The sequence below is a fragment of the Arvicola amphibius genome, chromosome 3 (genome assembly GCF_903992535.2).
Source record: "Arvicola amphibius chromosome 3, mArvAmp1.2, whole genome shotgun sequence".
In the NCBI taxonomy this organism is placed as follows: domain Eukaryota; kingdom Metazoa; phylum Chordata; class Mammalia; order Rodentia; family Cricetidae; genus Arvicola; species Arvicola amphibius.
In genome coordinates, this window is record NC_052049.1 from 177,325,276 (window position 1) to 177,346,934 (window position 21,659).

The window sequence follows — 21,659 nt, forward strand, 5'->3', positions numbered from 1 at the left end:
TGATGGTTTACATGCAAGAGCAACCTGGAAAAGTCATACTATTCCTACTGATTACAAACAAAAGGTGCCCTTCTATGACTAAGAAGAAATGACTTTAAGCCTTTGTTTTGAAAACTCATCTCATAGCAGGAGAGATACTGGGGCTAGTTACTGTATGAGCGCTGACGGTAGAGTTCCCAAGGGAGTTTACAGGGGAGGCAGAGAAAACGAAATATTCCAGAACTGTATGAATGCAAGTTGAGGCAAACTCTCTGAAAGAAATAATCCAGACAGCGTCACCAGGAGAGGATGTCCCACAACCAAGGGATGCTGAGGTAGGACTGAGAGGATGAAGAAAGTCAAGAGGTAGACAGGTGAGTGTGCATGTGTGTGTGTATGATGTGTATCTGTGTGTGCATGTGTGTATGATGTGTGTGTGTATGCGTTGTCTGTGTGTGCATGTGTGTATGATGTGTGTGTATGTATGTTGTCTGTGTGTATGTATATGTGTTTGTGTGTATGTCTGTGTGTATGAAGTGTGTGTATATGTGTGTGTCTGTGTATCTGTGTGTATGATGTGTGTGTGTGTGTGTGTGTGTGATGGAGGGTAAACAGTATGACACAGATTACAGAAAGGAAAAATTCCCCTGCCAAATGGGGCTATGATCCTTTTGTGCATGGGGAAAAGGACTGAAAATAAAACAGCAGCCACTAGGGATGAGGCTGCATGAGTTTTGAGTCTCCACAAGTAATGTTTTAAATCCAAAGATAATGGAGGACACCAGGGCTTGAAGCCAACCTGGGTACCACGAGGCACCTTCTACATGTTCAGGGGTCTAGACTCAGAAGCTCGTGCAGCTTCTCCAGACACGTGGGATCACATAACTGCATGAGTTACTTGTCTAGGGCTTAAACCCGGGCCAAGTGGTGCCACACTTTCCATTCTTGAGCATTCAGTGAATTCATGCTGTCTAGACGTCTCTGTCTGCCTTCCTCCCTCTCTCCCTCTTTCCTCCTCTCCCTCCATTCCTCCATTCTGAAAATAAAGACTCTATTTTTGGAGCTCTTTGGAGCTGGATACAGTAGCATATGCCTATAGTTCCAGCACCCATGGGCCAGGCAGCAAGATCCTGAGCTTGAGGCCAGCCAGGGCTACAGAGTGAGGCATAGTCTCAAAACAGCAACAACAAGCTAGAATAACACAAACAAAATACAACAATACAAAACTGGAGTACCCTGGAATTAAAATGGTAGCATTTCTACAGTGTATTGGATATTGTTATATTTTGTAACAACCCCATCCTAGAAGCCCAGACTTGATGGCCCTTGTTTATAATTCGAGAGAGTTGAAGCTCATAGTTAGACTTTGTGCTTTGTTGTTGGATGAAAAGCAGGGCAGGGAACCCTTCTACCTGACTCATCAGTGTTGCTGGTTGATTTCTTACTTTACTATTTCGGCTCTTTTGGGGAGCCACCACCCAGTTCCCAATTAAGTCACACGCGGAGGCTTATTATTATTTATAAATGCCTGGCCTTAGCTTGGCTTGTTTCTAGCCAGCTTTCCTTAACTCAAGTTATTCCCTCCACCTTTTGCCTCTGGGCCTTTTCCTTTTCTTCTGTATCTGTTACTTTCACTCTTCCTCTGCGGCTTGCTGCGGGGCTGTGTGGCTGCCCCCAGTGTAATCCTCTCCTTGTTCTTGCTCCTCCTTGATCTCCTTTCTCTCCTTTTTCTCCCTCTATTTATTCTCTCTGATTTCCAGCTCCACTCTTCTTTATTCTGCCTACCTAGTGGCCGCTCAGTTCTTTATTAGACAAATCAGGAGTTTTAGACAGGCAAAGAATCACAGCTTCACAGAATTAAGCAAATGCAATATAAAAGAATGCAACACAGCTTTGCATCATTAAAACAAATGTTGCCCAGTATAAACAGATGTAACAGATCTTAAAGTAATATTCCACAACACATCACTTTAGATGCATCTATGAAAATGGCACTGTGGCCTTGATCCATCATCCATGCCTCATCCATGCTGAACAGCAGTGGTCACAAGGTTGGAACACAGAGACCAGGCGGCACCCTGGCAATAACCTGGCACACATGCGAGGGGATGGGCACACCAGGTTTAGACCAGTGTGTAGAGAATGAATATTGAATACATTCTGGACATGAGGTTCAGGGAAGCCTCTCAGGCTGGCCGGAGGTCAGGGAACACAGACTTCATTCTCCATGGGGATAGTGTTGTGGGAAGGCTGTGACAGGGTGATGCCTGATCCTTGATTGCTGGTGCCAGGAGGAAGGTAAGTTAAGATGGAGGACCATGGAAAGGCCTGCACCACTGATCTCTAGTAGATAAAGCTTTCACTGTTACTAGGCAGCTCTCTAAGGTATCTTCTGATGCCATGACTTATCTGCTCTGACTTTTGATGGCTGGCTTTGACATCTGGGCCTTTTTTTTTTTTTTTTTGCCCAGATTCACATTTGACCATTCCTTCTGTGTCACTCCTTTGCTTCCTTTCCCAAGGAAGGGACCCAGAATGCTGCCCAGGGTAGGTATGCAGGCTGATAAGAATAGTCGCTTATCAAAACGATTTTTCCTCTTATGGTTTGAGGAGGAAAAGATAATTCACAAAGTCCCAGCTCATTCAAGGAATTATACCCAATCCTCTGAGTATTGTCTTGACTATGCTAAGCAAGCTCCTGGCTTTTAAATGGGAGCACACAATGCCTTGGTTAAAAAGAAGTTGAGTAAATAAATAAATAAAAGTAAGTATGATTTATCACTTTGATCTTGCAGCCTACGAAATAGAGGCATTTCACTCTCGGGGATGAATAGCTCTGCTTGCCTGCAAGCAGATTGTAAATGTTGGAGTCGTGACCAGACATCTTGGCTTTTAATGGCCTGCAACTAACAAAAAATAAACACACAGAGTTACGACAGCCAGCACAAAGCCAGACATTCTTCAATGTCGCTGGTAACATTCAGTATTGCTCTGCAACTGCCATTAAAAACCTGGAGAATTCAGAGTAACAGTCTAAAAGCTCTGGGGCCAGCACAATAGAGAGTTCTTTCATCTTAAATTGAGCTTAGGTGTGTGTGTTCATGTGCCTGTAGGGACACATGTGTATGCATGGGTATGTTGTGGAGGCCAGAGGACAATTTTATGTATCCTTCCTGAAGAACTATCCACCTTGATTTTTGGGGTAGGATCTCTCACTGGCCTGGAACTTTCTGAGTAGACAAATTTGGCTGGCCATGGAGTCCCAAGCTTTGGTCTTAGAAGCTTGTGCCACCATATCTCTTCTTCCTCTTCTTCTTCCTCTGAGGAGGTTCTGGGGGAATAGAACCCAGGTCCTTGTGCTTGCAACGCAAGCACTTTACCAACTAAGCCATCTTCAGTACCTCATGGGGAAGTCTACACACCCAAACAGCAATGTCAAAAAACTCAGTTTATTGCACAATTGCCAGTCTCATCTCTATCAGTAGACAGTCAACTGCAGGCCATCTCCTGAAGGTCCCATAGCAGTCATGAGGCCAGAGAGGCAATGGCTCAGAGATTTGGACTGTCTCTAATGAAATAGAGAACACCTGAAAACGCCATATCCTCCCCCAGCATTCTAGGACTAATTGGACAAAGCTTACACCCCAGACGAGTTCTTCCCAGCAAGTTTACCAAGTGATGGAGAAAACTCAGAACCATCGTGGTAGCAGTGTAGGGTGGAGAATAAAGTTAAAATCAGCACAAAGAAACTAAACTGGAACATCTTTGTGCCAAGGCTGATATGAGCATACACAGAGAAATAGAAAAAGAGAAGCATGATATACATAAAGGTCCTGAAAAAGGTGCCAATCTGTCAGGCACAGGTTCCATGGAACCCTCTACCATGGCTCTGATTCACTATATCCTGGGAAGTAGTTTTTTTGTTGTTATGTTTTTTTTGTTTTTGTTTTTTCTTCTGCAATATATTCTCTCTGTCACTATGTGTCCCTGTCCAATTTATTGTTTAGTGACACAGGCACCTGGGAATCCCAGAGGATGCCCTTTCAGGCTCCTGTCTTCACCCATAACAGGATCCTCATGTCTTCATTTAAATTAAAAAGAGAAACCAGTTTGCAGACCCTGAGGGCGCTGTTCTAAGAAGGTCCAAGCATCATTTGAAGGCAGACTCAAGCAAAGCTGAGCTGAGGCAGGAGGCAGGAGATTGACCCTGACTGTCATAGCTCAACTCTTCCATCAGTGCTAACTTGGGGATTAAATAAATCTTTTGATTATCTATTAGACTCCACTGAACGTCAAGTACATTCAATGCTTAACCTTCACAGAAACTCTCACATCCCACAGGCCATGAACCAGAGAAGCACTTTGCAAAGTGTGGTCCCCAGACCAGCGTCAGCACCACCTTCAGACTAGTTAGAGATGCGCACTCCCCAGCTTCCCCACAGACTGGATGAATAAGACAGTTGGGACAGAGCCCAGAAAGCAGCTCACATGTTAGCCCCACAGGTGGGCAGACACATGTGCACATGTGTGTGGGTATGTGCATATGGGAGTATGTATGCATATGTGTGTGCGTGTGTTTGTGTGTGTGTTCATACATGTGTGTGTGTGTGCGAACCACGGTATGCATGTGGAGGTCAGAAAACTACCCTTGGGAGTTAGTTTTCTCCTTATACCACAGATTCTGGGCTTGAACTCAGGTCCGAAGGCTTGCTTCTCCTTGCTGAGTCACCTCACTTTTCCTGTTTTTTTTTCTTTTTTACATAGAAAAGTAACTACTTTAAAATTGTCTTTCATTCATTTAATTTTAACTTTATAATTTATTTTTTTACCTCATTTCCAAGTCTTCATTCTCTTGGGGTACAAATCTGTACAAGGCAACATAGGTGTTCATCTGTAATGGGTCTTTGGAAGGAGGTCCCTGCCAGAGAAGAGAAAAAAGATAGAACGAAATTGAGATAGGAAGGAAAGAAAATGGACGTGAAGACATGACTGCCACAAATTGTTCATGTGCCGCTCTCTTCAGCCAAAACCGACGGCTGTTGCTAAGGCTTCTCTCACAACCTTAGTGTGCTATTGATTACTGATTGATTGAGACAGGGCATCTCTACGTAGCTCTGGCTTCCTTGGAATTCACTCCCTAGACCAGGCTGGCCTTGAACTCAGAGATCCACCTGCCTCCGCCTCTCTGGTGCTGGGATTAAAGGTGTGCACCACCACATCCAGCTTCTTAGCTTACTTTGAATTTTGGAGCTACACACCACTACAAGCTATTTGAAATGTTTGAAATGTGTCAGAATTAGTCATTTTCTTCAGGTGATGTTTTTTTTCCTTTGACATAGTTCCTTATGAAAACTGTCAGAAATGGGAATATTTTCTTCCTGTCTTTTCTATTTCGTGTGTATGTGTGTGTATGTGTGTGTGTATGTGTGTGTATGTGTGTGTGTGTATGTGTGTGTGTATGTGTGTGTGTGTATGTGTGTGTATGTGTGTATGTGTGTGTGTATGTGTGTATGTGTGTGTATGTGTGTGTATGTGTGTGTATGTGTGTATGTGTGTGTATGTGTGTGTATGTGTGTATGTGTGTATGTGTGTGTATGTGTGTGTATGTGTGTGTATGTGTGTATGTGTGTGTATGTGTGTGTGTATGTGTGTATATGTGTGTGTATGTGTGTATGTGTGTGTATGTGTGTGTATGTGTGTGTGTGTGTATGTGTGTGTGTATGTGTGTGTATGTGTGTGTATGTGTGTGTGTATGTGTGTGTATGTGTATGTGTGTGTATGTGTGTGTATGTGTGTGTATGTGTGTGTATGTGTGTATGTGTGTGTATGTGTGTGTGTATGTGTGTGTATATGTGTGTGTATGTGTGTGTGTGTATGTGTGTGTGTGTGTGATGAGTATGTGGGGCTCATGTGTGTGGGTGCAGGGTATGTCAGCACTCATTCTAATTACGTTTTACTCTATTCACTGAGTCAGGGCCTCTCAATCAAACCCAGGTCTTGCAGATATAGTGAGTTTCTCTCATAAGCTTGCTCTGCAGATTCCCTGTTTCTATCTTCTGAGCTGGAAAGACAAGTGAGCCTTCATGCCTGCCTGGCTATTAGGTGGGTGATAGGGATCTGAATCTTGGTCCTCAGGACTGGGTGGTAAGAACTTTAACTACCAGAGCCATCTCCTCTGCCCCAAGTGAAAACATTTTCTTTGGAAAAAAAAGAGAGACATGTAAGCAGGTATAAAATAGATTTTTCTTCCCAAATAGACATTTATAAAGAGATTTATTCATTTGTTTATTTAATCACATGTGTATGTGCCTAAGTGTATGTATGTATACCATCACATATGCAGTGCCCGTGGAGGCCAGAAGAGGGCATGAAATCCTTTGGAGGTGGACTTAGATGCTTGTGAGGCACATCAGGTGGATGCTGGAAACTGAACTTGGGTCTTCTGGAAGTGGGGTTGTGGGCAATTTTTATGTCAACTTGACACAAGCTAGAGAAAGGAGCCTTAATTGAGAAAATGCCTCTTTAAGATCTGGCTGTAGTGTGTTTTCCCTCCCTCCCTCCCTCCCTCCCTCCCTCCCTCCCTCCCTCCCTCCCTCCCTCCTTCCCTCCATCTTTTTCTTCCTTTTTTCCTTCCTTCCTTCCTTGACAGGGTTTCTTTGTAGCTTTGGAGCCTGTCCTGGAACTAGCTTTTGTAGACCAGGCTGGCCTCGAACTCACAGAGATCCGCCTGCCTCTTCCTCCCGAGTGCTGGGATTAAAGGCATGCGCCACCACTCCCAGCAGCGCATTTTCTTACTGAGTGATTGATATTGCAGGGCCTGGCCCACTGTGGGTGATGCTGCCTCTGGGCAAGTGGTTCTGGGTTCTATAAGAAAGAAGTCTGAGCAAGACACGAGGAGCAAGCTTGTAAGCAGCACCCTCCACGGCCTCTGCATCAGCTCCTGCCTCCAGGTTCCGGCCCCTCTGAGTTCCTATCCTGACTTCTTTCCATGAGGAACAGTGCTGTGGAAGGAAGGTAAGCCAAGCCAACCCTTTCCTCTCCAAGTTGCTTTGGTCATGGTGTTTTATCACAGCAACAGGAACCCTAACTGGGACAGAAATTGGTACCAGGATATGGAGGTGCTGTGACAGACCTGACCATGTGCTTTTGGGAGGATAGTGGGAGGAATTTCAAACTTTGGTCCGGAAAAACCACTGGGTGTTCAAAGCTTGGTGAGCTGATCTGTGGGAGCATGGAAGATAAGAATGTTGAAGCAGTGCAGACAATGGAAGCCTGGCTCATGAACGTTTAGAGAGAAGTTTGAGGGCGTGCTTCAAAGACTCTATCAGGCCGTTTGTTGTGGGATTCCCCTCGGTATGCTGTGAATACCATTGGTTAATAAAGAAACTGCTTTGGACCTATAGCAGGGTAGAACTTAGATAGGTGGGGAAAACTAAACTGAATGCTGGGAGAAAGAAGGGCAGATTCAGAGAGAAGCCATGGAGCCCCCCCTGGAGATAGACACAGGAACCTTAGTAGGTAAGTCACAGCCATGTGGTGATACAAAGATTAATATAAATGGGTTAAATTAAGATGTAAGAGTTAGCCAATATGAACCTAGAGCTAATGGGCCAAATAGTGATTTAAATAATACAGTTTCTGTGTGGTTATTTGGGGAGCCTGAGCTGCTGGGTGGCTGGGAAACCAAGTGGCAGGGAACAAACAAGTGGCTCCTTGCAACAGCCATTTGCTATTTTGAGCTAAGAATCTGTGGTTCTTGTTAGTCTGGGCTGCAGAATCAGCTGGGATTAACAAGATACCAAGACCCCGACATAAAACTTTGTTTTACTGGAACAATGGATGCTGGTCAACTAGAGCTGAGAAACTGGTGGTGGTTAAGAAAAAACCAGCATGACTGAGGTGAAACCTTCTGGGAAGTGTTTCCTCAGGGTTAGCACATACGAGCTTTTTTCCCAGGGCTGCCAAGGTTGTACCCCCTGCTGGCAGCTGAACTTGGTAGTGTAAGAATCATTCAGGTAGTGCTGGTTTTGAAGGTGTGAAGGGGTCATGGAGAGCAGTGGAGACTTGGCACTATGGCAGGGTTGGAGTCCCCAAAGAATGCCCAGGAGAGGCTCTTGGTGAAAGTACAGCCAAGTTGCACAAGAGACCCCAGAATTTTGGAGATGCCATTACCATGGGATGGCCAATAGAAGCAGGCGTGCAGGGGAGCTGGCTTGAGTCTAGGACACAAGGAATGCATGCTGCAGAGGGAGGAGCCAGAGAAGTGACTCAAGCCCATTGGAGGGGCATGAAAGATCAACTGTGAATCCCAGATGTTGGATATTGAGTTATTTACACTGTTGGGGTTTGGCTTTGCTTTATTCAGATTGTGAGTGTGCCCTGGTTCTTCCCTCTTGAAGTAAAAAAGTATTTAGCTTAATTTTGATTTTCACGGGAGCCCACAGAAGAGATTTTGAACTTTTAAAAGAGATTTTTAGATTTTTAAAGAGACTGAAATTTTTTAACTTTTTATTGATTCTTTGTGAATTGCAGAGACTGAATATTTTGAAGGGAATGAACTTCTAATGTATTTGAATTTGTAAAGACAATGGGACTTTTAAAGTTATTTATATTTTTTATGTGAGATCTTAGAGTTGAATAAAAACGGAAAGGTTGTGGCTTGATGGTGATGTGTTTGTTTTACGTTGGCAGGGAGTTAGTTATGCTGGCTGGTTTTATGCCAACCTGACACAAGCTAGAGTCATTGGAGAAGAGGAAGCCTCAATTCAGAAAACACCTCCATAAAGCCAGGTTGTAGGCAAGCCTGTAGGATCATTTCTTATTTAGTGATTGACAGGGGAGAGCCAGGCCCATTGAGGATGGGGCTACCCCCAGGTAAGTGGTTCTGGGTTCTGTAAGAAAGCAGACTGAGAAAACCGTGGCGTTTTACCACAGAAATAGCCATCCTAACTAGGTCAGGCAAGAGGTTCTCTCAACACCGGGCCATCTCTGTGGGACCCGAATGCTGACTTTCTTTCAGAAAGTTGAAAGTTGGGATATAGCTCATCAAAGAGTGCATGTACATTCATATGGCAATCAGTCCATTGGCGGTGAGGAGAAAGCAGAGATTTTTGGCGCAGGACTGGTAGCTGTTTCACAGAACCCCAATTTACTGACTGTGAAATCTTACAAATATCATATCAAATCTGCCAATGTTTATTATTTGTATTAACATAACTGGACTTCACCACAACCCTGTTAGATACATTTTATTATAGTCCTCAATTTATTGGACTATAAAGGAGTTTTGTAGTGTCATATAAATATTAGATGCTATCACTGATCTGATCAAAATATTGTAATATTATAGATACATTTATATCTTATAATACACAAGCTAAAGTGACATATTACATATATACAAGTACATAATATTCTTGATTACATTATATAATGTATTATAATCAATATATTCTATCTATGAACATAAAACAGAAGACTTATATGAACTGTTGCAGCATTTTGAACCCTGCTATTAATTTTTTGCATTTATTTATTTATACTTTGCTATTAATTTTTCTGCTTATTTATTTGTATGTGTAGCATGTACTCCAAAGCATACATGTGGAGGTCAGAGGACAGCTTGACCTCCCACTGTAAGGATTTCAGGGAATGAACTCAGGTCAGCAGGATTGGCAGCAAGTGCCTTTATCCACTGAGCCAGCTCAGGCCTTTTATTTCACTATAGTTTAAAGCTCAGGTGCCTTGGACAATATTGCTTGATTCTATTGAAATTATATGTGTATATATGAATGGACATATCTAATATAACAATACATGCTTGCACAGCATACAGTGTAATCATAATATGATTTGCTGACCAACACATTGTAAAGTATGTCTTAACTTACAGCAACATATGACAGAAAATTGTGCATGTCATTAACACAATGTTCATTTTCACCTTTTATATGCTGTTTCTTCTATTCTATTATTATATGACATCACATCTTGTATGACATCACATCTTATTAAATGATATCACATTACGATTTACTTATTGTCAGACATGTTACATTTTTCTCCAAACAGTTAAAACAATTTGACATGAAACTATGCCCCCCCTTATGGATTTTGTGACCCACTTAGGTGATGATTGGCAGTTTGATCCAGGAACTCTTACCTGACCCGTGATCTGTGATTTCTACATACCTGGTGGTTTATGGTCTTTGCTTGGTCTCCGAAGTCATCGGTGCCGTTTTCTGGATATGTGAACACTGAGGGAGGAAAGAGAGCACAGACATTTTGTGTGGCTGGTAGCCATGTTTGGGGACATGCACAACAAGAGGAATTTTGATTTTTCCCTGAACTGGAGCTTATCATTGGCTGCTTCTTACCCATCCCCTTCTTTCCCTCCCTCCCTTCATTCTTCTTTCAGTGACGTTTTCCCTGTCTCCTCATGCAGCATCCTCTAAGCCCAGTTGACACCCACAGTCTGTGTGTGCTCAGTGATACAGTCCTGCCATCACTGGCCAAGTGTGTGTTTGAAACTCAGGCTCCTTTGGGGGTGTCCTGTCAGAGGCAGAGGCTGTTCTCTGTGTGGAATCACTTGAGAAGACATTCTGTCCATTTGAATAACCTTTCTGAAACACCAGAATTTTAGATTCAATATTGTAATGCTCTTAATGCTGTCTATATTCTGTTTTGAAGATTAAATCATTAGTTTTTTTGTTTTTGTTTTTTTCCTCATTTTTTATTAAAGATTTCCATCTCCTTCCCTCCTCCTCCCCCTTCCCTCCCCTCCCTTCCACCCATACCCCCACTCCACCCCTCTCCAAGACAAAGAGCCATCAGGGTTCCCTTCACTATGTTAAGTCCAAGGTCCTCCCAGCTCCCCCTAAGTCCAGGAAGGTGAGCAACCAAACTGTCAAGGCTCACAGTGAGCCCATCCATGCTGTAGAGTTCATGCTCATCGCCTTTGTCCTTGGTTTCTCAGTCCTCCTCCACCGTCAGCCACATTCAGAGAGTCTGGTTTGGTCCCCTGTTCCATCAGTCCCATTCCAACTGGACTTGGTGGTCTCCCATTAGATCTGTCCCACCGTCTCAATGGGTAAACACACTCCTCATGGTCCTGACTTCCTTGTTCATGATCTCCCTCCTTTTGCTCCTCATCGGGACCTTGGGAGCTCAGTCTGGTGCTCCCATAGAACCTTCACCTGGCATTGGATGGAGTAAATCATTAGTTTTAAACTTCAGAACATTCCCCTGATTGCTTATTCCAACGTACTGAGGCTGCTGGCCCAATCTTCTTTGAGCTCAGTTTTGAACTCTAATCCTCTTCCATGTGTGCTGGGGCACCAGTCTGAAGGTATTACCTTTGATAATACAGCCTCTCACGATGGACAACTGTTCTCGCTGTTCCAAAGGCACACTAGCCGAGTTCTCACTCTCCAGATGAACACTTGCCCAGAGTTCTCACTGTCCAGATGCACGCTTGCCTAGAAAGTTCACTGTCCAGGTGCACATGTGTCAGAGAGTTCACTGTCCAGATGCACTCTTGCCCAGAGTTCTCGCTGTCCAGATGCACACTTGTCTAGAGTTCCAAGTGTCCAGATGCACACTTGTCTAGAATTCTCAGTGTCCAGATGCACACTTGCCCAGCATTCTTTACAGAAACCTAGTGAGCTTTACTTGCCAGCTTGTCATTCTTACTGGATGGATGTCCCCTAGAGTAAATTGAGGCAGAAGGTTCTATGTTTATGAAGTAAGTTTGGTCTGTAAATTATTGTACCATTAGGATGGCTTGTTGTTTTAGAATAACATGTTTACTCTTCATTCTTTTACTTCACAATAGCAAGGAGATATCAGCACAACATGATGCATACCACAGGAATCCATATAATTTGACTCATTGGTGCCCAGATTCTCTCTACTGTTCATTCATTTATTGGTTTTGTAAAAATTACACTTTGTGTATGTGTGTGTTCATGTGTGTGTGTGTGTGTTGCACATTACAGTGTGCCTTTGGAGATCAGAGGACAACTAGTGAGAGTCAGTTCTCTCTTTATATCCTGTGTGGTCTGGGGACTGAACCCAGGTTGTCAGACTTGGAGAAAGGTTCCTTTACCCACTGGGCATCACCAGCATCTCCACTGTTACTAACACGGACTGAGGAGGTCTATGTTAAAAATCTACATGGGGCCGGGCGGTGGTGGCGCACGCCTTTAATCCCAGCACTCGGGAGGCAGAGGCAGGCGGATCTCTGTGAGTTCGAGACCAGCCTGGTCTACAAGGGCTAGTTCCAGGACAGGCTCCAAAGCCACAGAGAAACCCTGTCTCGAAAAACCAAAAAAAAAAAAAAATCTACATGGGAAGTAGAAAAAGACAAGATCTCCTGAGTAAATTGAGAGCATGGGGACCGTGGGAGAGGGCTGAAGGGGAGGGGAGAGAAAAGGAGAGGAGCAGAGAAAAATGTATAGATCAATAAAATCAACAAAAAAGAAAAAAAACCACATTCAAAGCAAAAGCTCCTGCAGAAGTACTAAGGAGTCTTAAATATCCAGGGTATTCGGTTTATAATCCTAGAGTTTACAGATACAGTTTTGTTAGCCCAATATTGTCCATGTGCTACCAAGGGTACATTTCTGAGTTGTAGTAAGGGGTCCCAGAGTTTGCCTGAAGCATTTGGTCACTTAACCTGGTGTTTACCTGTTGAAACAGAGCAGAGACAAGCAATACCCTTTTCTGGTATTACATCAGCTCTATAATCCTGGTGTAAACATTGGTTCTGTAAGTGTAAAACTATATTCTTTCCAAAAGACCAGTAAATAATCGAATGGAAACAAGCAAACAGGGTCTAAAGAAGGGATCAGGTGAGTGTACAATGTCTAGTTTGGAATGGTTATGCAGTTTTAAATTTCATATTATTTTAGTCTTTTATTGAATATCCATCAGCTCTTCTAGTTCAAAGTGTGTATTATTTCTGTAAACTGTTGTGAAAATTATTAGTGACTTTAAGCTTTTTAGATATACAGTCAAAAGCAGAATATAAGCAGGAGTGATGGAAGTTTTAAGGTCTATTTCCCCAAGCCATTTCTTCTTCTTCCTAAGATTTTTAGTTACTTGTGTGTGTGCACACACAAGAGTGCCACAAAGTGTCAGATCCTCTGGATCTGGAGTTACAGGTGGTTATAAAACACTCCACATGTGTGTTGGTGACCCAAGTTGGGTGGGTGCTGGAAACTGAACTCAGGTCCTCTGCAAGGGCAGCATGCGTCCCTCCCCAAACTGTTTCTGAAACCTATTTGCAGAAAGGAGGAGAAAAGTAAGGTAGTTATCTCTGTATCTTACAACTGTGTACACTGCACAACCGTGTATACTGCACAACCGTGTATACTGCACAACCGTGTACACTGCACAACCGTGTACACTGCACAACCGTGTACACTGTACAACCGTGTATACTGCACAACCATGTACACTGTACAACCGTGTATACTGCACAACCGTGTATACTGCACAACCGTGTACACTGCACAACCGTGTACACTGCACAACCGTGTATACTGCACAACCGTGTACACCACACAACCGTGTATACTGCACAACCATGTATACCGCACAACCCTGTACACTGTACAGCCGTGTATACTGCACAACCATGTACACTGTACAACCATGTATACTGCACAACCGTGTACACTGTACAACCGTGTATACTGCACAACCGTGTATACTGCACAACCGTGTATACTGCACAACCGTGTACACTGCACAACCGTGTACACCGCACAACCGTGTATACCGCACAACCGTGTATACTGCACAACCGTGTACACTGCACAACCCTGTACACTGTACAGCCGTGTATACTGCACAACCGTGTACACCGTACAACCGTGTACACTGCACAACCGTGTACACCGCACAACCGTGTACACTGCACAACCGTGTACACCGCACAACCGTGTACACTGCACAACCGTGTACACTGTACAACCGTGTATACTGCACAACCGTGTACACTGTACAACCGTGTATACTGCACAACCGTGTACACTGTACAACCATGTATACTGCACAACCGTGTATACTGCACAACCGTGTATACTGCACAACCATGTACACTGCACAACCGTGTACACTGCACAACTGTGTATACTGCACAACCGTGTACACTGCACAACCGTGTATACTGCACAACCATGTACACCGCACAACCGTGTATACTGCACAACTGTGTATACTGCACAACTGTGTATACTGCACAAAACTGTGTATACTGCACAACCGTGTACATTATACAACTGTGTATACAGCATAACTCTGTACATTACACAACTGTGTACATAGCACAATTGTGTATACTGCAGATCTGTGTACACTGCAGAACCGTGCACGCTGCACAACTGTGTATACTGTAGAACCATGTATACTACACAACCATGTACACTGTACAACTGTGTACATTGCAGAACCATGTATACTGCAGAGCCATGTACACTGCAGAACCGTGTATACTGCAGAACTGTGTACACTGCAGAACCATATATACTGCACAACTGTGTAGACTGCAGAACCATGTATACTGCACAACTGTGCATACTCCAGAATCGTGTACACTGCAGAACTATGTATACTGAACAACTGTGTACACTGCAGAACAGTGTATACTGCAGAACTGTGCACACTGCAGAACCATGTATACTGCAGAACTGTGTACACTGCAGAACTGTGTACACTGCAGAACCATGTATACTGCAGAACTATGTATACTGCAGAACCATGTATACTGCACCACCGTGTACACTGCACAACTGTTACTTTTGCTGATTTGAAGGGATTTTCCTTCTTTGTGTGTGGAAAAAAGGACTTCCTTTTTCATTTTCTGCTTTCTATTTCACCTTGCAGATGTGTGACGCCCATGTTTGTTTTCTTTTGAATGGCACTTGCCAGGTGACATTGCTGAATTATCTGCTATGGATCCAAATTTTAGTCCTTGATCTAATTCTGACGTAGTTGCTATGCAGTCTCCATTGGAAGTACATCACTGGGTTCAGCTCATGAGAATCTTACTTCATCCATATTCAAGACAGAGCGGCCAGCAATTTTCCCTTCTCCGGCCTTGTTTGGTTTTGAAGTCAGTATTGTAATAGCCTCGTAAACCAAGTTAGAGAACGTGTCTGCCCTCCTTGCTGTACTTTTGCTTCTCGGAGAGAGTTTATGTAATGTGGAAATTTTCTACTCCTTAATTGTTTGGTAGAATTTACCTATGAAGTTGTCCAGGCTTGGTAGTTTTATCATGAAAAAAATTAAATATTGATTCGGTTTCTATAAGGATTAGAAACAACTCACAATTTCTAATTCCATCCCGCTGCAATTGGGCCACGGTCACTCCAGTGATTTTGGTATCGGCTCATTTAGAAAAGGGTTTTGAGCTTTCCAGAGAGTTTGGTCGTGACGGTCTTTTCAGCATGTCATAGTACCTTTTTGGTTATGGCATCTCGATTCCTATTCTCTTCCATCTTCAAACTTGTTAGAGCTTATAAATTTTATTCTCTTTAATATCCAGTCAAGATTTATTGCCCTGTCTGGCAAGCTAATGATGTCTGCTCTTATCTTTATTATTGCTATCTTCATACTCTTTTTGGATGGGGTATCATATTTTGTTTTCTGACTTTTTATTGATATGTGTGTATACATGTTCATGTGTGTGTGTGTGCATGTGTGTTTTGTGACTGTGCATGCATGTGTGTGCACAGGTGTGTGTGTATGCATGTTTAAGGAATATGGAGGACAACCTCAGGTACAGTTCCTAGTGTGTTATCTCTGATTGGTTAGCTCCTCCTTCCCACTCAACTTGTTAAATTCTTGTTACTTTTTGTAGCTTGGAAAATTTGCTCTATTTTACTATCCCTTGTGTTACTGTCTTGGATCTTTAATGAAGCACATTTTAATAAGCTTCCTTCAAACAATATAAGGATCACTGAATGCCCATGGTCTGTTTAGAGATCGGCACTTCAGATGTTTTGTTGACAACTTTTAAAAGCACCATTTTTTAAGGAAGTCAGCGTATGTTTGCTGAGATTTAACTATATGCCTGTCACTCATTTATTTACTATCACACGTGCACATGCTGTGTGATGGCGGCAAGCGCGTGTAGGCCAGAGAACAGCTTTTAGAGGTCAGTCTCCTCTAGCCACAGTGAGATCTGGGGATTGACCTGAGGTGGCCAGGCTTCAGTGGCAAGTGATTCTACTCACGGGGCCACCTCCCTGGCTCCATCGCTCTCTTTGCTTTTCATTTCTTCTTGTCAGAGTGTTGGCTGTGTGTGGTAGTTTGAAATAAAATGGCCCCCAAAGGGAGTGGCACTATTAGGAGGTGTGGCCTTGTTGGAGCAGGTGTGATCTTGTTGGAGGAAGTGCGTCACTGTGGGGCGGGCTTTGAGGTCTCTCTTTTCAAGCATCATTCAGTGTGACAGTCAGCTGACTTCCTGTTGCCTCTGAATCAAAATATAAGTACTCTCAGCTCCTGCACCATGTTAAGAGTCCTCCCTCTTTCCCTCCCTCTTCCCTCTTCCCTCCCTCCCTCCTTCCCTCTCTCCATCTTTTTCTTTATTCTTTCTTTCATACTAAAGATGCCATTTTGCTGTTAGCTTCAGCTGTAATCTGAAAGAAGCCTCTGTGTAATTTTCATTCCTCCGTGTATCATCTGCCCCTCAGCCTCATCAGCACTTTGCCGTCTTTGCAGTCCTGTTCTGTCACAGAGATGCCCAAGGATGGCTCTCAGGAGTGCTGTCCTCCATCAGTTCTGTAAGTTCTCAGCCAGAATGATCTTGAATGTTCTCTTACTCCCATCTCCGTATGCACGTCTAGAGAGTCACTTGGATGGGCACTGAAGCTGTCTACTCTCTTTCCATAACACACTTTCTCTCCGATTGCAGGTCCTTGCTGCCCTGGGTATTCACTGTTTACAGTGGCTCTGTGTTTCTGGATGCTACTTCTCTCTTCAGATGTGTCTAACACCCTATTCAACCCGCCAATCACATTTCTACTTTACAATATTTTAGAAGCTCTCTCTCCGGAGTTGTCTTCAAATTTTCTTATTTGTTAGTTTCTTGCTCTCTCATTGGATCTTCTAGTTTATGTTTAACATTTTAAACATAAATGACTACATAATTCTGTTCGATAATTTTTGACCTATGTGCCTCCAAGGACTCTGACCCTAAATTAACTGACCCTGCTACCTCTCCCTGGCAGCGGCACGTTGTCAGGTGGGCTCTGTGGTGCACTGGCTAGCACAGAGGATGTCTAGTGTGTGAGCAGCACATTTTCCTGATGGGTGAATTGCGATTGTTAGATTATGTTTGTTGAAAGCTTATTGTTGGGAGTGTTTTGAGTATTGATTTAAATTCCATAGACAGGAGTTATCTTTACCTCTGTGCACAAATTATGACCTGCTCTCCCACTTGACAGTTTTAAACAGAAATTTCTATGTGCTTTGCTCACACGGGGAACATGGATTCAGATTGTAAATTCAAGAAGGAAAGTTCTACCTCTTTCTCTCTTCCTCTCTTTCCTACTCCCCCATTTCACTCTCCTGTTCCTCCTCCATCTCCTCTTCTCTACTCCCCAACTGGTGACAATTTAGTATTCGATATCCAGAAACAACAGAAGCTGAAGACAAAAGTAAATCTTCAATACCAAAGTTGGTTTATTTTTGCTTTCTGGGTAAAAGTTCTTCACTCAAGTGCAAACTGAGGCAACATTGGGCTTTGTGACATCCTTGAGTGGATGTGACCAGCTCAGTCTTTTTGAAGAAAATGTGTAAGAATGTGTATTGCCTGAACCCTGTCCCTATTGCAGGGGATCATGATCAATACGGCTGGAGTGAACTGCAGCTGCCGGAGGCTGCTGGGAAGGCTGCTATCTGGCATTCTGAGCAGAAACAGGCAGTTACCTGTGGCTTCTCAGTTTTCATATTGTTTTGCCATGAGGGAAGCATTTAGCAGGGGAGCCTGGGGTGAAGGCCAACACCTTTCCCATCTATAATGATAGACCCAGGAGAACTGGAAAAAGGAATGAGGACTTGGGCCTGCCCAGGACAACCCAGAAGAGAGAAGGAAGACTTCAGTCTTAGCAGTAATGACGTCAACTAAGATCTCTTTTAAGGAGATTGGAGAGAGATGTTCCTCAGGAAGTCTGGCATGCCATTTGACTGGAAGATATAACACGTATGTGAATTATGTGTGTTTTTTGGACACGATGAAACGCCATTCAGAACTGGTTGTAACCACTTCCGCAGAGCTTCTGAAAGGCCACACCGTCTGGTCATGATCAAGGGGCCCCTAAGGAAGCTAAAGCACATCAGTGTGCTTTCTTCCCATTATCTCAGAGACTTCATGGATGAGGGCCCGAGATCAATCAAAACAGTGTGGAGCAAACTGCTGCATAGTTAATCCCCCTCTGGCTGCTAAGGCATTGTGAAGAGAGCTATTGCTGATCAAAGGGGTTGGTTCTACATAAACCCCTAAAGCTTGTTGGAGTTTATAGCTAGCTATAAATGGATCTTTCTCTTCCTATGACTTTCTTTTATTTCTTTTCTTTTTCTTATTTCTTACTTAAAAAAATCTGAGATGGGCTGCTTCTGTAGTTTGGGCTGGCCTTGAACTTGTGGTTTTCCTGTCTCTGAGCATTCGGATTTCAGGTGTGAGCTACCATGCCCCGTCCCACATATCTCTTTCAAACACCACAGATCACATATACATGTGGACTCAGCAGGTCTAGGTGGCCTGAAATTCTGCATTTCTAAAAGGTCCCAAATGATGTGGGGCTTGCTTGTCTGTGGGTGGGTAGAGCGGAGTCTCTGGGCTGTGTCTCTGCCTCGAGAGGCTTATGCAGAATTTAATTATCACAGTGATAATTTCCAAGTCCAGCTCCTTGCAATGTACAGCTCTGTTAAGAGCAGTTGGTGAGAGAAGACCTCGCTACCATTAAGGGAAATCTTAGCTATCAAATGGATGAGTCTAACAGGCGAGCGCTGATGGAGGAGCCAGACCTGGATGGCTGAGACAGAGTCACGTGATAGGCATGTGATGGCTGTTCTGATGAGCTATGGGAAGATTTGCTGATGGGCTGGATACGGAGGTGTGTGAAGAAAGGGGGAGATAGACCAAATGCAATAGACTTTGGCCTAATCAACTTGTTGAGTGACTTTCCTATTTCCTGAGAAAGACAGGTATGGAAGAGTCCATGTGGGTGGGTGGCTGAACAGACAGAGAAAAGTCACGTGTGTTTGTTAGTTTTATGTCACCTGTTCTGCAGCTGGAGCCTAGGGCAGAACATGAGGTCCAGAAGGCTTTGCCTAAAGCAATACAAAATCTGCATACTAAAAAAAATATAAATAGTTCACACAGAAGAAGGCAAAAAAAAAACCTTGGGCAAGGTTGGTTAAAAACTGGCCACTGGGGCAGACACACTGTCTCAAAACCATTTGGCCCTGCACAAAATCTCTAGGTCATTGGGTGGGTGGAGAGTCAAGATGCTAATGAAGGATGGAATGGTAGGTAGCACCATGTAATGGAGCTTGAGCGATATGGTCCATGCTGTGCAAAGGAGCCCTCAAAGCACAGTCCATTGTGTGCTAAGCACGGCGGAGCTCCTAAGCTAGCTCTCTGCTCTGGCCAGGTTGCCCATCCTTTCTCTTAACAAACTGTTGTCCCAGAGTCCACTGCGACTATGTGTTTCTGCTTAGTTCTTTGTTTGGAGACTCAAGAATCTAGAACCCACCTTGAAGTGCCCAGGAACCCTGATATCAGCCAATATTAGTTTCATATTCTAAAGACTTGGCCTCAAAGACTATAGCTATCTGGAGAAGCCTGATGCTGGAGATGAAGCCTGGCTTATTGTGTGTGGGTGGCATTACATTATCTTATTCAAAGATCACAGCAGCCTTATGGATTCGCAGTTACTGAAATTACTCTTAAAAGCTGCTAACAAGTGCTGATTCCCCTCTTGGGTCCACAAGGTAACTAAAGGTAAGGTGTGAGAGCCTGGATGCCTCCCTGCCTTGAGTTTTGTATCTGTAGATGGCTTAAGGCTTAGAGGTGAACAGTGGCCCTTAGCCTTCCCTGCTGAGTCACCTTGAACTTCAGGAAGAGCAAAACCTCTCAGATGATGCATGAAGATGAGGCTGTACCCTTACAAAAATCAAATAACAATGAAACAGCAAACTGGACCCTGTGCAGAATGAAGCTGAGATAATGGTTGGCAGTGATGGGCAGGACTACAGCTTGACCAAGACTCCTTAACGTGGCAACACGCTTGCCCTTCATTTGTGCATGTGTGATGGAGGAGTGTCTATGTGTTAATTTCATTATTAATAAAGATACTGCCATGGCCCTTTAAGAGAACAGAAAATTAGGTAGGCGGAGTAGACAGAACAGAATTCTGGGAAAGAGTTGGGGAGACGCTTCAGGCAGTCGCCATAGTGAGTCTCCATGCTTCTCCTCTCCGAGATGGACGCAGGTTAAGATCTCTCCTGGTAAGCCACTTCGTGGTGCTACACAGATTACTAAATATGGGTTAAAGGAAGATGTGAGGATTAGCCAATAAGAGGCTGAAACTATGGGGCAGGCAGTGTTTTAAGAGAATACAGTTTCCGTGTAATTATTTTGGGTAAAGCTAGCCGGGTGGCGGGACACAGCCCCGCCGTTTCCTTCAACACATGTGTGTATGAATATGTGTACTTACATGTGCACAAGAGACTTTGGAGCAGAGAAGAGGATGTTGGATCGCCTGGGGCTGGAGTTACAGGCAGTTGTGAGATGCCTGATGTGGGTGCTGCTAACTGACCTCTGGTTCTCTTCAAGAACAGCAAATGTTCTTAACCACTGAGCCATCTTTCTAGCCCACCTTGCTGTCTTTTAACTGCTTGTTTGTACCCTGGGTCCCTGTGTCTGTTTCTTTTCCCACTGTGTCCACTTTCTTCACTCTGCTTTATGACATTACGAATCTATCTAGTTGGCCTCCCTAAGCCTAGCCTGTTGGAACTTCTAGTGATGTCAATATTTTCGATTTAGAGATGGAGTAAAATGCAGCTATTCAGTGTCTCTAGGTCACCTGCTCTCAAGGTGAAGCCCAGAGCAAGGGTTACTGAGGCCTACATGTCCAGTGTAGAGGAGATCAGGTCCACTGAAGCAGACAGCCAGGAGAGATGTGACGATGGAGATTAGACTCAACATGAGCAGCCGGCTAGACTCGCCACATGAATACACAAGTTGAGTTATGCATCTAGTGGCTTAACCCGTGAGATGTTGAACTCTGGGGCTGCTGTCTAAATCCAGCTGGTAGGCACACGGTCCTAGACAGACCTGGCCCAGGATGGCTCTGCACGATTCTGCCTGCTAACTGTGTGTCTGCTACACATCGTTAAGGACTCAGCTAGAGGTTCTACCATTTTCCTGTGTGATGGTGAAGAACACATGAATTGAAGTTTCCAGAAAAAATAGCCACCCCTGTGTGAAAGGTTCAAAAAAGGCTGATCAACTGATTAATCTCTGTGATTGTGGAGTCACTTCTTACAGATCTGGAGCCAAATCACCTTGGGCTACTTTTAGCCCCTTTAATGGGTATTTATCACTCTCTGTGTTTGACCACTTATCCGTGGGGCTGTCAAGCAAAATCCTGTCTGGAATGTTCAAA

At 43.9% G+C, this 21,659-nt stretch overlaps 1 protein-coding gene across 2 annotated transcripts in view; it reads right to left on the minus strand.

The window, feature by feature from the left end:
• Stac (SH3 and cysteine rich domain) overlaps positions 1 to 21,659 on the minus strand; it is a 125,412-nt gene that overhangs the window by 18,855 nt on the left and 84,898 nt on the right. For both annotated transcript variants that reach the window (XM_038324272.1, XM_038324271.1), the window contains 2 exons: positions 10,171 to 10,235; positions 4,809 to 4,897 (listed from right to left, as the gene is read on the minus strand). In XM_038324272.1, the coding sequence (XP_038180200.1) occupies positions 4,809 to 4,897; positions 10,171 to 10,235 (154 nt within the window). The remainder of the gene's footprint in view (positions 1 to 4,808; positions 4,898 to 10,170; positions 10,236 to 21,659) is intronic.